The sequence below is a fragment of the Limanda limanda genome, chromosome 12 (assembly GCF_963576545.1).
Source record: "Limanda limanda chromosome 12, fLimLim1.1, whole genome shotgun sequence".
NCBI lineage: Eukaryota > Metazoa > Chordata > Actinopteri > Pleuronectiformes > Pleuronectidae > Limanda > Limanda limanda.
The window spans coordinates 25,560,924-25,583,478 of NC_083647.1; the positions used below are offsets into that span (position 1 = coordinate 25,560,924).

Sequence of the window (22,555 nt, forward strand, 5' to 3'; positions counted from 1 at the left end):
TTTACTCATAAGGGTCCGACGCTATTATTCCCTCGGGCTCATCACACAAAGACAAACAGGAGCTTGTTGGAACATGACTGCTGGTTGTTTACTGAGCGAAAAGATTCTTCGGATCTGAGCTTCGAGAATCAGAGACGGCTTTGTGACTTAAAACAGCCAATGAGCAAACGGTTGTTCGCGTCTACGTCATCGATTCCAAACGTCTCCACTTGAGCGAATCTCAGACTCCGGACTAGTCTGGACCAGAAGCCAGATCTGAAGTTGAGTGGATGCTTTTTCAAACAGAAACGTGGTGGTAATAAACTGTGTCCTCTCCATGTTAGCAGATGGGCCATGGACCAGAAGGAAGGATCAAAATACACAACAGCATTTCTTTTCTCCAAAATGGTTTCTGTCAATTCAGGTCGTTCCTATGTTTGTGTTCATTGTTTTTCCCAATAGGTTTGGATTTGAATCTTTGCTTGATGTTGTAAAAACAGAGAGAAACATCATGATCGACAGTCAACAGCTGTTTTCATCTTCATCTGTCAAAACTGAACTATTCAAAGTAGAGAATTTGCTGGTTTTCCTTGATGTTAAATGACAGTAAATGATTAATTCAAATGGGCATTTAATCCACAGATGTTTTAAAGATTATTTAATATCCAACTGAGAAAACATGGACTGTTAAAACCCTCAAGTGCTGCACAAATGAACAGTTCTCTAAACACATATCTCTGGCAGGAAGTTGGGCTTTGTGTTCTGAGGTATCCTGTCATCAATTACTATTTGACAAGTGGAACCGTTGACCTGTTGGTGCTGTAAGGATTCCTCTACAGGCACAACCAATGTGTCTGTAATGGGATTTCAAGACACAAAAAATACCCAGAGTGAGAGAGTGTTTGCTTCAGCGCTGGTGTGTCTAAAAAAAGACCATCTCTCTCTCTCTCTCTCTTCCTGTGTGTGTGTGTGTGTGTGTGTGTGTGTGTGTATCCCCTCCCTGGGCCTATCATTCAGAGCAGGAGGAGCTTGTTGCCTTTATAATTCAGAGCAGCTGTAGAGCAGCTAACAGAGCAGCGAGCCCAGGGTGAGTTTCTTCTCCTGTCGAGTTCAGACCAGTCTATGGTTCAGACACAAACGTTTTTATCTCCGTGTCCGAAGCGAATGATCGTGTGTGTTTGTGTGTCATCGTATCCGTAGGGACTGGGCGAGATTTCACTTTGAACTGCTTATTGTTAATTCGTCTGATTTTAAAAGCTATTTGTCTGATTATTGATTATGTTTAGTTTGAAGTCCAATGTGCTGTTTACTGTACTTTCACTTTGTTGTATTCATGGGATGCTGAGATTGTTGACTGAACTTTCTCCTTTGAATCATTTGACTTTTTTACCATTTTACTTTTCACTACTACTTTGTGGTTTAGTGTGATGAGGATGGTGATGTTTTGCTAATTCAATGAAATACAAATTCCTCTTCTCAAGTATGTTTCTGTTTAACTTGATGATTCATTTCATCTTTGTGGGAAAAAAGCTTTTTTGTTGGAGTTGTATTTCTAAAGTATTACAGGATGTTGTGTTAGCAGCAATTATAATTCTTTAGCTGAAGCCACATTTTAAGGTTTGTTTTTATCTAAAATATAAGAAAATATATTTAGGGTCATTTTAAAATGCAGCTTGTGAGATCATTAAAACATTTAAAAGTAGGAAAAGCAACAACAAATGTTTTGTTTTTGAAAAATCTAATTGAATAAGAATAATCTACCTTGCTAATGTGGTGAGCTAGTGCTAATTAGCCAAGAAGCTAACACTGAAATCTCCTGTTTTTCACTGACTTTATTTCTCTTGACGAACGTGAATTGTTGGTTTTTCGTCCTCACTGACTTGTCGACTCGTTTCCAGGTTGCTGGTCCAGTTTCCTCACTTGCTTCAGGATGCGGACCCGGTCGAGCTCCACGCAGTCAGAGGGCAACTTCCTCCCCAGCCAGGGTGGGAGTTCTGAGGGAGGAGGAGGAGGAGGAGGAGGAGGAAGAGGAGGCTGGTTAAACGGGAAGTTCCAGAAGTTGTTCCGACGACCCGGAGGTCAGGACATCGGCAACAACATCGGCATCACCCCCGGCAACATCCCCAGCACCGAGAGTCTCCTGCTGCCCAGCGACCCCGAGAAGCCTCCGACTCCAGGTACAGCAGCTGAATTCATACTCATACTCATATTTATACATACAAATTGATATTATACAGTGTTTGTTTGGGGTCTAAAATTCAATCATCTGTATTTTAAGCCTTAAAAAGTCTTGAATATGTTGAGATACCACACACAAGGTCTCCAATAGGTTTAATAAGATTAATCAACTTCAGGTCCAGTGTAAAGGATTGAGGTGAAATGATCTATTGGCAGAAATTTAATATAAATTCATCCAAGTGAGGTTTTCATTAGTGTGTTTCATCTAAATTGTACAAATTGTTGTTTTCTTTACCCTCGAATGGGCCGTTTATATTTAAATACTTTATATCTACATCAGGAGCAGGACCTCTCTGTTGTTTTGGTGGCCTGCATAGTTTGTGATATCTGTAATATTTAAATAATGTATTAGCTGCAGCCCTCATCTGCAGTTCATCTCCGAGGTTTAGACAAATCATTTTCATCTTAAACTCGGCCGTAGTTTAAAAAGCGCCCTCCTCTTTGCTTTTCTCTCCCAGCGATCCTCAGATTTGAACAGAACCTCGAACAAAAGCGCTTCTGGGAGGCCAGCCAGCAGCTGATAGAGAGAGAGGAGCGTCTATTCAGTGAGACCCCCGAGGCCGAGGGGCTTCCAGGTCACGAGGAGGAGGTGAACAGTCTGGCTGCTGACTATGAAGCCCTGGAACGCCTCATCGTGGAGACTCTACAGCAGAGTTTGTCTCTCAACACGGGCGAGGTCAGCACCGAGACTCTGACCTCTGCTGTGAAGGCCGTTTACCAGGAGGACGAGCAGGACCAGCTGTGGAAGCAGAGGGACAGGACCCCCCCCGGGTGGAGGGCCAGCGGCTGGATGGAGCTCCATGACACAACTCTCCGTCGCCTGGTGGAGGATCATATGGACAATCCCTCGACTCCTCCAGCCAACCAGGTGCAGCAGTCGTCTGTGGAGGCTGACGTCTGCAGCATGGGCCGGCAGCTGCTGGCCGACCTGCAGCTGGTGGTGGGCGTGGTGAAGACCTGCTACCCGACACATGCCAACATCTGTGATTTCTACGCCAGGATTTTCCACCAACACACCAGCGCCAGACTCAAAAAGATCGCAGACTTCGGTCTGGGGGAAAAGGATTGTACCTTCCTCCTGCGCTGGGTGAACGAATACTATCCAGGGTGAGTCCTGGATTCAACTCGTGTTTGAAGTAATTATCACGTTGAGGATACAGTCAACATTGTGGTTTTACTACTTTTACCAAAGTAGAATATCTGAATACTCATTTCAATTTTATAGAAACATTCAAGATCCACAGAGGATGTTGCCATTGTGATGTCTGTGTGTTTTTCACACAATTCCTCTTTGATAAAACCAAAGTGTTCATGGTCTCCAGAGATGGAATCTTAGTGTTTTCTGTGACCACCATTTGAGACAAAACCTGTGCATGTACCAAAGAATTATCACAATCTAACCTGCTGATCTAATGAGCTTAGTCATGCTTCCCAGAGGAGAAACCCGTTGGATTGTCTTGGTCCCAGTTTATGAGACGTTTTCCATCCCTAACTCCTGAGTCTGTTCGTTCTCTTCATTGCTTTCATATTGAAAGATGTTGCTGAAATAAGTCTGTTTATATTTAAAACAAGTTATTGCCTTTGCTGGGTTTGAAATTGTAAAAACTCACAGATAAAGATCAGGAGTAAAAGTTGTGATTTCTTCTCCTCTGTCAGATTCTTTCAGAAGCCGGAGCTGGTCGGTGAGATCAGTGTCGAGCCGCTGGGGAAGCTTCTGTCTGAGGAGCACCTGAAACCTCTGGAGGAACAATACCTGAGCACTAAACAGGTACACAGTCAAATTGGCTGAGTAAATTTTACTCAAATTGAATAAAATTTTACTCTAAAAGAGACAACATTTGGTCCCAGTCTAAATGGAGTAAAATTTACTCTTATGACAGAGTTAAACTTTCAGAGTTAAATTTACTCCATTTAGTGCAAGAATTTTACTCTACATGATGATAATTCACTCCATTTAGCATAAAATAAAAATAACTCTACCCTAGTTTTACTCCGTATAGAGCTGAATTTTACTCAATACAGAAATCAAAATTATAAATGGTACATAATTGTACTTAGTGCTTGCTAACCTCGTGCTTGCTAGCCGAATAGCAGTTGAAACACATGTGCTTGCTAACCGAACAACGTGAGAAATGGTCCACAACCATACTGAGTGTAATGACATTGACTAAGCAAAAGCTAGCGTGTGCAGTGCGTAAAACCCGATATTTAGTACTTTGCAGACTTACCTGGCTCACCGCCGTCTACCGCTGCCACTCACCTCGACCTTGCACTGCGGGGTTAGACAATGGCGGCAGAAACGAAACTTAACAAACATTAGTGGGCGTGTTCTTAATATAACTCCAATAAGATTTCCTCTGTTTTTTTCCTCCCATTCTAGTGGTCATCGGAAATAATTACAATCCGAAATGAATAAAAATGACTCTTTCAGAGGAAAATAATGTTAACTCTGGAAAAATTACTCTCTTGTTTTTTCCTGTGTAACAGGAGCTTCACTAGATGTAGACTTATTACTACTTATTCAAACTACTGTTATGAAGTGTCGGTGAGAAATCCCAAGTATGGATCAGAATGTGTTTGAAAGACTGTGCAACACGTTGTCTTGTTTTCAGACTGAGCTGATGACTTACATCCGCCGGGTTCTGGATCAAGAGAAACAAAATTGGAAAGACGGAGTGGAGCCGAAAATGGAGGACGGCTGCTACAACAGTCCTGCGTCCTACGACATCATCCAGGTACATCATCAACACGACAACATGAGGTTCAAATCCCCATAATCAGTATTTGTGTTATCGTGCAGTTCTGCAGCTGGAACAGTGATTCTCCACCCGGGAGGCATGAGGTCACTTCTTGGAGTTGTCAGAAGGTTGTGGAGGAGGCTGTTATTAATCCTGTCCTCCCTCCCTCTGTAGTTTATTTATGGGATGGTGACTCCAGCTGAGAAAGTGGTGGGAGACCCGCACAAGGCCCGGAGCATAACCAGTGAACTGGACACTTTAATGAAGAGGTAACGCTTCAAAGACATTTTCACTCTTTACGTAATAAAACGCCTGTGGAGGTGAAAATCAACAGTTTTCCTTTCAAACACAAACTCCTGCAGCTTCAAGCTCTTCCAGGACGAAGTCGTGAAGAAGAACCAAAGCAACAGGAGAGCCGTCATCAAGGCCAACCTCGGGGGGGTCCAGCAGTTCACGTACGTTTCTGATGCTTCAAATCAAATCCTGATGGATGTCACATGATTTGCATGTTTCAGTGTGAGCTGACGTAGCTTCTGGGTTTTATCTGCAGGATGGTTCTCCAGAAGAATGGTCACCTGTTCCAAGAGGACGTGCGGACGAAGTGTCTGAAGGTTCTGAGCGACATGAAAGAATCTGCTCACACGTACTTACTGAGCTCCGTGCACGACGCCCTCAAGGTGAGTTTAGTTACACATTTATTATCTATCACTCACTCAATACACTGTTTTTTGCAACCACACATATGGAAACACTGAATTATTTATATCTTGGTAGAATACGTTTAGTTGTATTATCTATTTGGAGTATTTCTATTTGCATAAATTAAATACACAAAGCAACAAACACAAGAGCGATAAATAGACATAAAAATTTAGTTGCAGAACCATGCTGCATACACAGCAAAATCGGGAGTCTTAATTCAACTCACAGAGTGTTAAATTTAACACTTTTTCTGAGTTTATATAATCCTCACGGATTCTGAGTTAAAATTACACTTTGAAAAGTGTTAATATTTTAACTCTTTAATAGTGATAAATATTTGACATCCTTGGTGTTATTTTATGACACCACATAAGTGCACCTTTAACTCTAAATTGTGTTATTCCCTTTCACTGTGAGTGTTAATTTTTAACATACATAGTGTTATTTTATGACACGTTAAAGTGTATTTTTAACACTAAAATCGTGTTATTCCCTTTCACTGTGAGTGTTAATTTTTAACATACATAGTGTTATTTTATGACTCATTAAAGTGTATTTTTAACACTAGAATCGTGTTATTTCATTTCACTATGAGAGTTAATTTTTAACATACATAGCATTATTTTATGACACGTTAAAGTGTATTTTTAACACTAAAATCAGAATGAGGGTTAGTCTCTCACACCTGTCTTGATAAAGAGAGCCGAGGGATTTTGTTATGGTTCATTGGGTGCAGCCGAGAGAGGAACATGGCTCCTCCCATATTTTATGATCAACTCCACCTAAAGTGAATCTAACTCAGTCAAAGGTGTTAACATTTAACTCGCTTGATTGACAACGCTCTCAGAGCTTTTTGATCACTACAGGTGTTAAAACAACTCCCAAATCAACACCCACCAACTCAAAAATATTAACACTGAAAAGACAACACTACAGATTTTGCTGTGTGTGTACCACAGATCCTTACACGTTTATTCGTTTTTCATGTTTGAAATTGTCACTTTTACTCTTCTCTGCTCTGGACGAAAGTGTTAACTGGTCATTGCATCATATTTCTACCTCACGCAGCCACATTACCGCAAACTGGGAACCAGTGAGTGGCTGAACAAGCCTGAGTTTGAGCGGCTGCTGGTCGGCATCCAGACGCAGAGTGAAGAGCTTCAGGGTTCCAAGGAATCCTGTCACCAGGTACTGAACAAAGCATCAATATGAAAGAGTAAAGAATAGAGAAATATTAATCTTTTGATAAGAAATAGGCTATTTTCTACAAATACAAAGTTAAGAAATGAAACTAACATAATAATGTGTGTTTTTCTATTTTTTATTTTTAATCCCAGGAGCTGATGTGCCAGTTTCATCAGGAGGTGACAGTGGAATATGTGAAGAGGCTCCTGAGGGGAGGAGTTAAGCTGAAGGACAAGAACCAGCAGGACAAAGCCTGCACGACGGTGAAGGACAACGCCGAGAGTTTGCACGAGTTATTCATCGAAATGGTGAGAATTCATCCTCAATAAAAAAAAACATGTGGGAAGGTGCTGTGGACTGATGCCAGTAAATCAGTTTCTAATTTGAATTAGAAAGGTTTTTACCAGACTAAATCTGGTTCCGATACTTCTTACTTCTGTATTATTGTGGTTACAGGAGGAACGTCTGGTTCTGTTTCTATTAATTATTGTAACCTGACACACACAAGATAACACAATAGATTACAAAACACCAACATCCATCCACGTCAGAGAGAGAAGGAGAATCAGACCTGGAGAAAGTGTGTTTGTTTACAGGCCTCATCACCTAAAACTCTTGAATCTCCTCATATTTCCAAGTTGACCTCTTCGGCTGTGTCTTCCACATGTGTGTGTTAAAGCAGGCGTGAAAATACACAGAGAAGAACCACGACAGTATCGCTGCTCTTTTCCATCCTGAGATATATGTATTCTTCCAGTTTTGCATCCGTCACACATAATAGAAACGCCCACTTGCCCACTGGGACATTTTCTGGACATTTTTCTGAAGGGCTGCAGGAAAAGTTCAGGGAACATTCGGGAGGAGCTCACTCAGACATTCCTGTCTTGTTCCCAGAGCGGAGATCCTGAAACTGTTTGTAAGAAGAAGTCGAGTGCTCTCTTCAGATACATTTATACATGAGCAAACATCCTTATAAACATGAACATCTCTAGAATACAAACGTTCTCAGTCACTAACAGGCTCTGTTTCCTGCACAAGCGTTTTATCACTCATTTCCTGCCTCTGATTGCACAATGAGCTTCACTGGACTGAAGCAGCGAGTGACTCATCTGTGACCGAGGGGAAAGTCCAGAGTGGATCCTAATGTGCTGTGACCCCTCGGGGTTAGAATCCGGCCTCAGACACGAGATGTGTGGATCGGTGTTCAGGGAAACATGGGCACTAATGTAACTGTAATGTAATGTCTTGGCAGGGCTCAAAGGAAGACTGGCTGAAGGAAATCCTCACCACCATTGCAGAAGTGTTAAAACTCCAGGATCTTCCCGCCATCCAGATGCAAGTAGCCTCCCTGGGAAATGCCTTTCCTGACCTGAGGTAACATTTCCAAACAATGACTTTAACACAACACAAACTGATGCATATTTCACACACACACGCAGAGGCCTGGTTTGTTTAAGGTGAATAAATAAATAAGTATAAGTGACCGAATAGGGACGGAGGATGAGGGTTGTTTACATGACATCCTCCCTCAGGCTGAATAAAGCCAGAGAGCAGAAAGTGAACCGAGCCAAGACATGGTCAGTGTTCAGATGTTTCCCACACAGGAAGATATTAAGAGTTCAAAGCTCGTCCTGTTGGAAGAGTCGATGAGAGCAGAGAAGCAGCTGGTTTGTGACGTGTTTGTGTGCATAGAGTTGTGAGTGTGGAGTTTGATTTGCTGTATTAGTTGATTTGTCCTATGCTTTTAGCACTGAGTCACTTTAACACGTTAAAACTACGTCTCAGTCTTGGGTTCAATTATCTTTTTTCCAATTTCCTTGATGCTAAATGTTGATTTCTCTCCCTCCCTCGCCCACACGGCAAAATCTGTAGTGTTGTTTTTTCAGTGTTAATATTTTTGAGTTGGTGGGTGTTGATTTTGGAGTTGTTTTAACACCTGTAGTGATCAAAAAGCTCTGCGAGCGTTGTCAATCAAGCGAGTTAAATGTTAACACCTTTGAGTTAGATTCACTTTAGGTGGAGTTGATCATAAAATATGGGAGGAGCCATGTTCCTCTCTCGGCTGCACCCAATGAACCATAACAAAATCCCTCGGCTCTCTTTATCAAGACAGGTGTGAGACTAACCCTCATTCTCATTATAGTGTTAAAAATACACTTTAATGTGTCATAAAATAATGCTATGTATGTTAAAAATTAACTCTCATAGTGAAATGAAATAACATGATTTTAGTGTTAAAAATAAACTTTAACGTGTCATAAAATAACACCATGTATGTTAAAAATTAACTCTCATAGTGAAATTAAATAACACGATTTTAGTGTTAAAAATACACTTTAACGTGTCATAAAATAACACTATGTATGTTAAAAATTAACACTCACAGTGAAATGAAATAACACGATTTTAGTGTTAAAAATACACTTTAATGTGTCATAAAATAATGCTATGTATGTTAAAAATTAACTCTCATAGTGAAATGAAATAACATGATTTTAGTGTTAAAAATACACTTTAATGTGTCATAAAATAACACTATGTATGTTAAAAATTAACTCTCATAGTGAAATCAAATAACACGATTTTAGTGTTAAAAATACACTTTAACGTGTCATAAAATAACACCATGTATGTTAAAAATTAACACTCACAGTGAAAGGGAATAACACAATTTAGAGTTAAAGGTGCACTTATGTGGTGTCATAAAATAACACCAAGGATGTCAAATATTTATCACTATTAAAGAGTTAAAATATTAACACTTTTCAAAGTATAATTTTAACTCAGAATCCGTGAGGATTATATAAACTCAGAAAAAGTGTTAGATTTAACACTCTGTGAGTTGAATTAACACTCCCGATTTTGCTGTGCACAGTGATAAACACGTGGCGGCTCTGCTCAAGCTCAAGACCAACATCACCCGAGCCGACCGGAAAACGGTGAAAGAGACTCTGATCGACGCTTTGAGAGAAACCAACGGCGCCGGCTCACGCTCGTTTTTCTCCAAAGTTCAGGTCAAGTGAGGCTTCGACCACAAAGAGAAGAGGAAGTGAGCTGCAGTCTGAGGACAGGGATGTGTTTACTGAGCATTAGAGAATGAAACCTCAATAATAGAAAAAAGGTAATAACACAAATTGTAATTATCAACCTGCATATGAGCAGAATATGTCATTTAATGTCCAGTATTATGAACTTCAGTGTTTGTGTGTAAGTATGATTGAGAGATTGTGTAGTTACTGTATGAATGTACAAGCTCAACTTTGCACATGGTGCTGTTTACTGCTCAGGTCAGTTTGTGTGTATTTTATTTTGTTTACAGAAAATAGATCAAGGTCAAGTGTATTGCTCTATTGTATATTTGTACATGCTTTGTCTCGTAGAGAATATTGTGTTAAAAATAAGTTTTTAAATAAAGTTGGTAAAGCCTCAGTGTGGTTTGGCTGAGTAGTATCACAGTATTCCACACATCCTACATCCTGGATATTACTGATTCCTTTGATAATCCTTTGTTGTTAAGTTATTTATTTTAATAAATCCCTTTGTTAAGCCTTGTCAAGAGCCAGGATGTGACAGTATAACTATATTTAACATTTTAAATCAGCTCTGATTGACGGGTCATGTACCAACATTGACTCTAAAGAGTAGTTGAAGGGTTAAATTCGTGAACATGTAGTTTAGGAAAAGTCACAGGGAAAGATATCGTCCCTGCAGCCAAAAACAAGAATGTGGCTTTTCCCAAAGGGTCAGAGGTCAAGGCTCGTAATGATTCCAGTTCTTTATCACTGAGAGTTTAAACCACTGATCTAACACCAGGAGTTCTTCCAATCAGGCTCAACATCAACATCATTCATGAACAATTCTGGGAAATAATTACTCTTTAGTGACGGATCGGAAGTCGAGGTGTTTGAAGTTTCTTGTTTTTTAGGCGTGAAGGGAAGGACGTGAGTGTGCCGAGAATTACTGTCAGCCCGTTGTGTCTTTCCTTGAAGTCTGTGTGTGTGTGTGTGTGTGTGTGTGTGTCTGTTTGTGTGTGTGTGTGTGAGGAAGGATGTGCTCAGGAAGACGAGGCCACAGCTACGAGCTCCAATCTGGAGAGTGAGAGCGACAGAAGGTCAGTGAACTGCAGCTGAAAAAACCTGTTGATTAACTGGAAGCTGCTTAATGGAAAAACATGTTGCTTTTACTGGTGAGATAAGATAAGATAAGATAAAATAAAATAAGATAAGATGAGATAAGATAAGATATAAGATAAGATAAGATGAGATGAGATGAGATAAGATAAGTTGAAAGAATCCTTTATTATTCCCACAATGGGGAAATTTGCAAGATCAAGAGTTTTAAATGATTTAAGCTGTGTCCAGACATTCATGGTCCCCAGAGGCTGAATCCTCCTGACTCTAATTGCTCCTCTGAAGTTTTCCTGCAGCGCCACCATGTGGTTGACATTTTTTGGTTTTGAGTGAAATGTTTTTTTGACGACTATCGGATCGTATTTGATGAAATTTGACAAAGACAAATCGTCTTTACTGGACACGAAGAGACTGAGGAGTTTGTGATCAACAGGAGTCTGTGTAAACTCGACTGGAAACTGTAAAGAGCTTTGAGAGATCGATAAGACTGGAAGACGGGTGAAGAAATACAACTTATTCATATGCAGGTTTCCAGGAAATCTGCAAAAAATCAACAGTCAAACCTGAAAAATCTGAACAATGTGGGAAACGTTTCTGTTTCTTGTAAATTCAACTGATTCCACATGTTCACGTACGTCACTGCTCCCCTTGGGAAATTCCTGATTATGATGTTGGAAGTGAGAACATTGCTGCTGAGCAACGTTAGCGTCGGCATCATAGACTGTGAATAAAAAAATGCTGACTCATCCATGTTAGCAGATGGGACACGTCAGATAAATGTTTCTCAAAGATGATTTCTGTTTGTTAAGTTAGTTCTGGTGAAGAACCACAGCACCATGGAGGTTTTCCTGGAGACACCGGTCGTCCTGTCCGGTCTCTGACGTTTGCCTCACAACATTTTATATCATACTTTATATTATATATTATGAAAAGTCATCCCACCTGGATTAAAACAGCTTCTCCTTTAGTAGATATACTCATAACGTGAGTCTAGCTTCAGGCTTTAACCCCGACAGTGACGACCTGGTTGTGACCTCTGTGACCTCTGTGACCTCAGAGAACGAGGGTGAAACAGGTCAAACAAAAAAACACTCAGACGTTTCCTCCAGGGCAAAGCACAAGGCCAAGATGAGTACGAGTGCAAGGCATCCTGGGAAATCCTTTCTGCCAAAGATCCCAAAAAACAGAAGAGCAAGGAGGGACACAAACTGTTGATGTGATCAAAGACTGAAATATCTTGAATTTTTAACATTTACTATGTATTTAACATCACAGGCCTTCCAGCGCGTCAGCATCAAAACACAGGAAGAAAGAACGGAATCATCTGCGCTGAGGAGAAAGAGTCCAGGTCTGTTTTAATCTGTAAAATCAAAGTTTTTGGGGACCAGAATGTTTACTTTACTGTATAATTGAATATATGTGAATGTTTTATTTCTTTAATAACCATCTGTTTGGTCCTGTTTTTGTTCTTCTTCTACAGGAGCCATGATCAGGCTGCTGCAGGAGGAAGATGAGGCAGGAGGAAGAGGAGGAAGACAATTCTATGAGTGAATGTTTGAGTTCAGTGGGAGAATGGGACGACAAAACCTTCTCAGATCTTAAACACCATCAGCAGCTCAGACTTGTAGCAATATGTGTTTGTATATAGACATAAAATCAATAAATCCCTATGACCATCTGTATGAACCGAATGTGTAATTGTGTAGATTTCCCTCAGTGTTCATGTATCATTTTGGTTTGTGTGGGAGTTTCAGATAAAGATCATTCTGCAGCAGCTCAGTTTGCAGAAGGTTATCGAGGATAAGAAACTCTGGTGCCCTCCAGTGTCACCCAGAGAAAACTACGTTCTGGCAAATAATGAGCGACAGGACAAAACCTCTTCGATTTTCACACGATTAAACCTTCGAATGAAAATTAACAGCTTCAGTATTAAATGAAAACCAACAGCAGAAGATGGAGATTTAGTTTCTCTGAGCTGCAGCTGTTTCCTTCCTGTATTTACTGAATTATGAGGGCAAATGAGGAAACTGATATAAATATTGCAATGAACCCTGACACACGACTGTGCAGTATTTACGAGTGTTACTATATTATTAATATCATAGTTACCGTTCATTTGTTCCTATTTGTTCGTACTGAGTTGTCTCAGGTTGCAAATACATTTAATTATACTTCTGTATTTTTATCTTCTAAGGGTTATTATGTACGTTGATTATTTACTTGACTTTACGTTATTCTTACTTTTCTACGAAGCTTTTTTCCACAATCATATTTTTTTAATTACCGGTGTGAGAATAAAACATCTTGAAAGTCTCGAGCTCTTAATTTAAAAATTTAAAGATTGTCACTGTGAAAGAAATTTGACTGAAGAATCTCTTCTGCTCAGACTCCAGAGACGACACTGAACAATGATCCGTACGATAAAGTGTTAGATTTCATGCGTATTGTTGTTGTTCTACTTTACGACAAAACCAGGACGGAGTGAAATTAGATCTTTATTGTGGGGAACAACAGACTGATGATCGACTACACGAAGCTAAAGTCCTGTTTGTTACATGAACAGGACACGGGGGTGAAAAAAACAAAAAGACAAACAAAGACAGAAAATGGCACCAAATATTTCTTTTGATAACAAATACATGTGACGTTATTGCCTCTCGACAGCGACCAAAGGACAGCCTGGAATCAAGCAACTGCTGATGACGTATAAACAATATAATACACAGCTCTTTGAGAGTAAAGTTTGGATTAACATCGTGGTGACTGCGGAGCGGGGGGGGAAGGGGAAGGGGGGGGTTGGGGTCGGAGGCGTTGGGTGGGGGTGGCCGCCGCCCCCGTCTCCCCGTTAGAAAAAAGGAATGAAATGCGAAACTGAGCCACGTTAACCCAAATCTTCTCCTCATGGCGTCTTTAAGATTTCTTGTACTCGATTCTCTCGACCTTCACGTCGTCGCCGATCAGCTGATACACGTACGTCACCACGGTGGAGGCCTGGATGTCCATTAGTACGAAGGAGGGGATGATGTTGCTGAGAGGAAAGAACACAGATGGGTTTCGGGGGTCGAGTCTCTTCCAAAACAAAACTTTCACATCTAATCAAATCAGTTATTAATTGAAAACTCAATAAGTTAACCCTGACATTCCTGATAATTGTCCTAAATGCAATGTTTATGTTGGCACACTGTTGCACTGTATGTGGGAATGCCCAAAAATGCAGTTGTTTTGGAAGAATACAGTTAACCTGGTCTCACGTATACACAGCAAAATCTGTAGTGTTGTTTTTTCAGTGTTAATATTTTTGAGTTGGTGGGTGTTGATTTTGGAGTTGTTTTAACACCTGTAGTGATCAAAAAGCTCTGAGAGCGTTGTCAATCAAGCGAGTTAAATGTTAACACCTGTGACTGAGTTAGATTCACTTTAGGTGGAGTTGATCATAAAATATGGGAGGAGCCATGTTCCTCTCTCGGCTGCACCCAATGAACCATAACAAAATCCCTCGGCTCTCTTTATCAAGACAGGTGTGAGACTTACCCTCATTCTGATTTTAGTTTTAAAAATACACTTTAATGTGTCATAAAATAATGCTATGTATGTTAAAAATTAACACTCATAGTGAAATGAAATAACACGATTTTAGTGTTAAAAATACACTTTAATGTGTCATAAAATAACACTATGTATGTTAAAAATTAACTCTCATAGTGAAATGAAATAACATGATATTAGTGTTAAAAATACACTTTAATGTGTCATTAAATAACACTATGTATGTTAAAAATTAACTCTCATAGTGAAATGAAATAACATGATATTAGTGTTAAAAATACACTTTAATGTGTCATAAAATAATGCTATGTATGTTAAAAATTAACTCTTATAGTGAAATGAAATAACACGATTTTAGTGTTAAAAATACACTTTAACGTGTCATAAAATAACACTATGTATGTTAAAAATTAACACTCACAGTGAAAGGGAATAACACAATTTAGAGTTAAAGGTGCACTTATGTGGTGTCATAAAATAACACCAAGGGTGTCAAATATTTATCACTATTAAAGAGTTAAAATATTAACACTTTTCAAAGTGTAATTTTAACTCAGAATCCGTGAGGATTATATAAACTCAGAAAAAGTGTTAAATTTAACACTCTGTGAGTTGAATTAACACTCCCGATTTTGCTGTGTAGCTGCCATAGAGGTCCCTCTTGAGGCAAAGTTCTGTATGTTAGCTATCTATCCTAATCATTTTGTACCAAGCCGAAAGACAGCACCTTTGATTAACTTGTGTATGCTTCAAGCCAGGAGAGTGATCGCTTTGAGATGGAAGAGTGTGGACAGTCCTACAACTGCAATGTGGCTGAGGGAAATGGCTTTGTGCCTTGCCTTGGAGAAATTAACATATGTGGTCAGAGGGAAAAACAGTAAATTCAAGGAAATATGGGACACCTTCATGCAATTTTTGGAAAGCGACCAAGTGGAAATGAATGAGTGAAACAGAATAAAATAGCAGCGCCTAATGGGACACATATTATTTGTAACTAACTAATATTATGAATAAGAGAACGTTATTTTATCTAGGCTTTTGATTTGATTGAATGGAATTTAATTTAATTTATTTGTATAATTATGTCTTTATTTACTTCCATTTATTCTTATATTTTATATATGTATATATATATTTTTTTATTAGTATTTGATTTGATTTCTGCCTCTTTTTCTTTACCCTGAGTGTTTGATTGTGGGGTGGGGGGTGTTCATAAACGTTTGTATGTTTATAAATGTTTGAATGTATGTTTCTTATATGTAAAACTCAATAAATATATTGTTAAAAAAAAAAAAATCAGTTATTAATTAAAATGTGAATCTCTCACCTTTCCAGTGCGCTGTAGGCTCCTGTGGCCGAGCCGGGGTTGATGTAGAACTTGTTTTCGTTCTCAAACGCCTCGAACTTGTGCGTGTGGCCGGAGATGAGGATGTCCACGTCCAGCTGTCTCTGCAGCAGCGCCAGGCTCGCCATGTCGCCCCAGGGGATCACCTGGTGGCCGTGGATCAGGCCGATCTTAAACTGGCCCACTGTCACCACCTTCTGCTCCGGGTAGTTCAGGTTCTGGGAGAGGAAAAAACAAAAACACAAACAAAGACGTCAAAACTAACAAGACAATCTCTACTCAACAGAATCAGCATCAGATAAATTAAATGCGTGGAGAACAGACACACAAGAAAATATTAGTGAAGAAGATTGGGGAAGAGCATGTTTAAAAGCGCAAAAGGGTTAAATTAACACAAGGTTAAAATTGATTCAGTATAAGTGGTTAATGAGGGTTTATATAACCCCTGCAAAACTCCATCATATCTCACCTAACATCCCGGATGTTTGTGTTAAATGTCTGACTGAAAAGGGAACTTTGATTCACTGCCTATGGGAATGCTCTAAGATTTTTGGTATTTTGGGAAAATGTAGTTAAATGTTTATCACGGATGGTTAAGTGTAACATTCCCTTGACGTCAACAATCTGTATACTTGGAATATTCCCCAAAGACTCCATCAGAACAACGAAGCAATCGAAGATGGTTGACTTTGGACTTCTCCATGCAAGGAGAGCGATTGCACTATATTGGAAAAATGTAGAACCACCATCACTGGCAATATGGAAGAAGGAGTTGATGACTTGTCTTGGACTGGAGAGATTGACATACATTGTTAAAGGTAAACAGGAGGAGTTTGCTTGTATTTGGGAATCATTTATGTCATTTTTGACCAATGAAACGGATAACACTGACTGAATAACAGGTTATGAAATGATCCTGCCTTTTTTTTTTTTTTTTACTCCATTAGTTTGATGTCTGTTGTCATTAGGGTTGCAAAGGGGCGGAAAGTTTCTGGGAAATTTCCGGAAACTTTCCGGAAACTTTCCACAGGAATATTAAGCTCGGGAATTTGGGGAATTTTGAAAAAAACAAAACTATGCAAATTAAAGGCTGAGCAATAAAAACATCATTCAAAACTCTATTTTAAAGATGTATGGAACGTTGAGTTTCAACCCTCCACTGTGCATTCTTCCATCACATGCACAGATAATTCCCAGCATGCTTCACTCTACAGCAGGGCTACTGAGGCCTGCTGTAGAGTGAAGGACTAGTCAGGTAAGTTTCCATGATATTACTGGGAAAATATATTAGCATGCTGATTGAGGATTGTTCATCTGTTCATCTAGACTATTTCCATTCATTTATCCATCAATTGTAAACTATGTTTACAGATGATTCCAATTGTTTGGCTAACTATTTATATCTCTGGCATTGCATTAGTGTTTTTTTACAAACTTTTTTTATTCTACAGAACAATGTCACGTGCACTCTCTCATGTGTGGAGACATTTCACCCCATCCAGTGTAGAAGGAAAGGCTGTGTACATTTGAAAATACTGTACAAAGACCTATGTTAAGAATGACACAACGATGCAGAAGCATATAGTCAAGTGCCCAAAGTTTCATCAGGGCTCAACTCAGCCTATGACACAACAAAAAGTTTATATTTATGTCTGTATATGACAAGGTAAATACAGTTAGAATAAATTACCCACAGCATTTCCAGTTTATTCCCGTTAATTCCCATGGAAAGTTTCCAACTTTGAAAATTCCCGGAATTTTGCAACCCTAGTTGTCATTGTCCATTTTATTTATTTATTTTTATTTGTCTGTGTGAGTGAGTGGGATATAAATGAAAATGTTTGTAAATTCGTCATAAAGTTTGATATGCACTTGAAACTTACATTATACACCATCCTCTCTGAAAAGCATATATAGCACATACTACATTCTGGAGTGGACAATTTCATTTCTTTATCCCTGGTTTTATTTTCATTTTACTTGTTTTTTCCTTTTTCTTTCCCCTTTTAATTTAATCAACCATTTATTCTTATTCTTATCCCCCCTCTTTTTCTCTTGGAGTGAGCACTGTTTGATGTTTGTTGTTCTTTCTATGCATTGTACACTGTACCTGAATACCATGTATAACAATATTGTATACAGTTGAAAAATGGACAAAGAAAGTCTGAAAATGCATATTGTTTTGTTGAAAACTAACTTAAAAATAAGTAAAAAACTATAAATAATATCTAAACTAAAATCAACGAGTAATTATTGGAACCTAAATAAATCAAATCACGTTAAAGAGGAAGCAGAGAGTTAAGCGAGCCTCACCGACCCCTATCCCATTCTTTCTAAAAATCCCACTCTAACAAGTTGTTGTTTTTTATTCGGCTTGTTTTTATTCATTTTTTTTTTTTTTTCTCTACTGATCTGTGATTATTGTCTACGTGTACGCACTTCTCCCAAAATGTACAAAGTTACCCAATTTTGAAAAAGGTTGAAAGCAGAAGAAAGAAAATTGCCCTTGGGCTGATGTAAGTTTTTGTAAACAACTGTCAAAAAAAATAAAGAATATAAAAAAAAAAAAAAAAAAAAAAAATGAGGAAGCAGAGGCAGCTGAGGAACCTGGTGTGTGCTCATCCGGGTGTGGATCTTATTCTCCATGTACTCCTCTTTAGCATTGCATTGATAGCTAGCATGTCACAATAGCACGAAAGCCGGTTATGTTGTGAAACTGGGAGAGTCATCATTGTGAGGATTGTGCCAGCACCCCCGCCTAACGATTACACAACCCACACATCCGAGTCTGCAGACACACACTCACCTCGTCGAAGTCTCCTCGTACGATGTGCACGTCTCCAGCGAGCGTCTTCAGGTAGTCATAGCTCTCCTTGGTGCACAGGTTTCCCGTGCAGAGGATGTGTTGGATCTTCCCCGGGACCAACAGCTTCTTGAACTTGGCTGGCAGCGTGTTGCACCGGTGGGGGATGTGCAGGTCACCTAACACCAGGACCAACTGACAGCATCACACACACACACACAGACACACACAGGTTAGTTAAAAGCCAATGAGACCCTGGAGAGTTGTGTTGTGGCATCTAAACAATAAGTGTGCTGAGGATGGAACCCTGTGGGATGCCGCTGGTTATCTTCACATCCGAGGATTATGCAAACAAACTCCACTAGAATCATTGTTCGCCTCTGTTAGTTCTTATTATTAGTTTGTCGTCCATCTTCATTTATAACCAAACTTTAGTCTATACACCCGAACAACAACAGCCTGTTTAGTACACCGGACAAACAGGCTCAATTCCTAAAGGTCAAACTTGAGAATAAGCAATGTTTGTAAGAAAAAGCTTGATTGATTGTCTGAATTCGAACTGGGATGTGAACGTTACATCTTGTTTATTCCAAAAACAGAGGAAAAATATAATAAAATAAAATATGGACTCAATCTGTTGGATTTCAGACACTCAATGAGAGACACATGACACAACGACACGAGAATCAAACACCAGCAAACCTGAGGGTCTCATAACTAAAGAACCCCTTCAGTTACAGTAAAACTCCACCGAGCATCACAGAGATGCTGTAAATATTAGTTACGGTTGCATGTTAACACTTTTCAAGGTCACATCGTACATTAAAAGCCAGTTGAGGTGAAAACCAGGAACTGTGTGTGATTACGGGAATGTTTTTAAAGATTAGATAAAGATGGACGCTTCCAAACGTGAAGCCAAAGCATGTAAATTGCCCCCTGGTGGCCAGCTGCAGTATAGGACATAAACCCTGCTACTAAAACCTTCACTGTGACAATTGATTTGAAATAACAGAGATCATGTCGATTCATTACATTTATAATACATCTTCAGGAATACTACTCCCCGTGTCAGAGGAATCTAGTATTGAAGCCTAATGTTGTCTTGAATCTGTATTTATTTGGCTAAATAAGTCGTAAGTGCGTTTTTCTTTATGATAAGAGCTAAAAGCGAGTGTCGGGCACCCCCCCACTCCCGTGTTAGTGTGGCAGGCAGAGAAATGAGCCGAAAACAAGGATTCCAACACAGAGCGAGGGCACTTACCCGGTGACCAGCCTGGTGGAGTGGAGACAGGCAAGGAGAGGGGGAGTGGGTGAGAGAGGGAGGAAGGCGGGATGTGCGTGGAGAGAGTGACACGACGACGCATGGCCAAAGAGTGAGGAGAAAAAATAAAACACAAACAGAAGAAAACAAGAGAAGAAAGAGGTGGGACAAGAGGGTGAAAACTGAAATTAGAAATTATAAAAAGGTGATTGGATTAAGTAGACAGATATTAATCATTCAAAATCAAATAAGAAAATTAAACAACAATGTGGACGAATCATTGGTTAATGGAGGAGGGTTAGTGATGATGATGATGATGATGATGATGAAGCAATAAATTCTGTCTGATTGTGAACAGATGCAAAATCATGTTGTCAGGGCGACTATAGCACAGGTCCTTGTTTGTTTGACATGTTGTGTACAGGCTAATATCATTTGTATAATATCCCATGTGTGTTTGAATAGTGGACTATGCTGAGCTATGTTTTTATTCTTGTTTTAATTTGTTTAAATACTTTTCTCTTGTAGCTTGCGACAGGTGGTGAAGAATCTGTCACCGTTCACTTTGATTGTATTGTTTACACCTGAGACTTCACCCCCCCCTTCCATCAGCATAGTGGTGAGTAGATAATAAGTGACCACTTACAAAAGTTTGTGTAAGTTCTATTCATTTACACAACCACAAATCATTTTAAACATAGGGCCTAGGTTGAAAAATACCATAATTCCACTTTAACTCTGAGCACATCAGGTTTTCAAAATAAAATCAACTTTAATTTATTGGAACACGAATCAAAAACAAAACTACTCTGCAGAGTCAGTGGCTGTCGCTGCTTTGATCAAAGTAAATATAATTAGACAACGCAGATCAAAACTGAACCTCAACATGTTGTTATTTAAACTATAATAATTCATATTGATCCAAACTAAAAGGTGAAATGATTTATCAATTGCCAGATAATTAATTAGTAACTACTTTGGTGTAGAAATGTAAAAGAAATGTGCCTGTTTGTGCACTTACATTATAAATATCCTCAGATTTACTTGTGCATATGAGTGTAAACTGAATATTGTGAAGGTTTGGATGTTCAAGAGACAAAATAAGAAATCTAAAGATGTCCTGTTGGACTGTGGGAAACTTTAACGAGCAAATAACTAAACTTTAAATGGAGAAATTCATCGTCACATTAATATATGCTGTCAAATTTCTCCAAATTATGACAAAATGAAGTGGGGGAAAGAAAACAGAGTGAATGAATGAAACACTGAATGAATAATGGGCAGATGAGGTTCTAATGTTATTGAACATTTATTATAAATCATAATAAAACGCTGGAGCCTGAAGTTCTGGGTAAACACCATCACTGCTGCACAGGGAGGAAGCACCACTACATTAGCCTGTTAGCCTGCTAGCTCTGAAGCTAACCGGTTAGCAAACAGGAAAAGTGACATCGACGTCTCGACATCAACACAACAGGAAACAACAACGACTCGTAAACAAAGTAAACAAAGTGAGGAACCGGACCGAGCAGCAGAAAGTGAGCTAGGTGGTTTCTCTGCTGGTTCGGGACTAAACTGTTCCTGTGTCATGTGACCCGGGGTCCGCCTCGGCGCTGACGCTTCACTGAGGAAACATCTGGATTCTAAACATGGCCGTAGAGTCCACAGGTGGGGGGGGTGGGGGGTGGGGGGCAACATCTGGAGAAGCGAGCTGGAAACACGCAGAGCAAAACCAGGCCGAGGCCTTTTCTACATTTCATACTCACCATCTTCTGATCTGCTGCGAGGAGACTCGACCTGAGGAAGCGGCTACGCAAGGGCTACGTCACCACGTCGGCCAATCAGAGGGCAGGACGGAGGCGCGTCAGTCAAGCTGGGTGGGATGCTTCCTGTCAGCCTTTCAAAGTAAAAGTGCGGGAAAGGGTGAGGGCCCACACAACAGGGGCCTGAAGCATTGCCTCTGGACCGAAGAGACACACAACTACAAGGAAGTGATGCAGAATGAGTACATGGATACAAAAGTATATTATTGTATCCATTTGTATCAAATTGTATCGTATTGTATCAATGTATCATCACAATCATCACTGCACCTTAGCACCGCACATGCCCATAACTTATTGTTTCTTATATATTGTCGTTTTATGTCCAATTGTTGTTTTATGTTTCATGTACAGTGCAACAACCACACCAAGGCAATTTCCTGTATGTGCAAATATACTTGGCAAATAAAATAATTGTGATTCTGATTATCATATATATTATCCATTCATATAGTATCCATGTCTTTCACAGCCAGTAGCCCGTCAGATTTACCCTCAGGTTCAGCATTTAACGTTATTGCGATAAAAAGGCTGAAACACCTGATGACACTAAGGTACAACTGAAGACTGTCCTTTTTATTTACATTACAACAACCAGTCTTACAGTGTTGATAAGTGCCCCCCCTACACACACACCTCTCTCTATCTTCTCATTGTGCTGCTCATTGAGGTAACTGTTGGGTTTCTCTATAAACTATAAGCTCTTGCCTTTATTATGTTATGATTTGGCTTTTAACCTTTTTATTATAATGCATTCTTCTTTTTGTCATAGACTTTTTTTGTGAAGCACTTTGTAACCTTGTTG

The 22,555-nt window shown here is 39.5% G+C and overlaps 2 protein-coding genes across 3 annotated transcripts; one reads left to right on the forward strand and one right to left on the reverse strand.

The window, feature by feature from the left end:
• Positions 1-1,039: 1,039 nt before the first annotated feature.
• LOC133015240 (tumor necrosis factor alpha-induced protein 2-like) lies at positions 1,040-10,271 on the forward strand. Of its 2 annotated transcripts, none has more exons than XM_061082396.1 (12): positions 1,040-1,066; positions 1,878-2,156; positions 2,676-3,324; positions 3,874-3,985; positions 4,830-4,952; positions 5,130-5,224; positions 5,318-5,410; positions 5,506-5,632; positions 6,726-6,845; positions 6,995-7,150; positions 8,095-8,216; positions 9,718-10,271. In XM_061082396.1, exons 2-12 carry the CDS (start codon positions 1,910-1,912, stop codon positions 9,863-9,865), a joined length of 1,992 nt encoding a protein of 663 aa, XP_060938379.1. In that variant the 5' UTR covers positions 1,040-1,066; positions 1,878-1,909; the 3' UTR covers positions 9,866-10,271. The 2 variants fall into 2 exon arrangements, with proteins under 2 accessions (XP_060938379.1, XP_060938380.1); XM_061082397.1 differs by lacking the exon at positions 1,040-1,066 and adding an exon at positions 1,125-1,186.
• Positions 10,272-13,454: 3,183 nt separating this feature from the next.
• On the reverse strand, positions 13,455-21,764 carry vps29 (VPS29 retromer complex component). Its single transcript, XM_061082594.1, has 4 exons — positions 21,694-21,764; positions 18,670-18,861; positions 15,846-16,081; positions 13,455-14,000 (listed from the first exon to the last, which is right to left on the reverse strand). Exons 1-4 carry the CDS (start codon positions 21,694-21,696, stop codon positions 13,883-13,885), a joined length of 549 nt encoding a protein of 182 aa, XP_060938577.1. The 5' UTR covers positions 21,697-21,764; the 3' UTR covers positions 13,455-13,882.
• Positions 21,765-22,555: the final 791 nt, after the last annotated feature.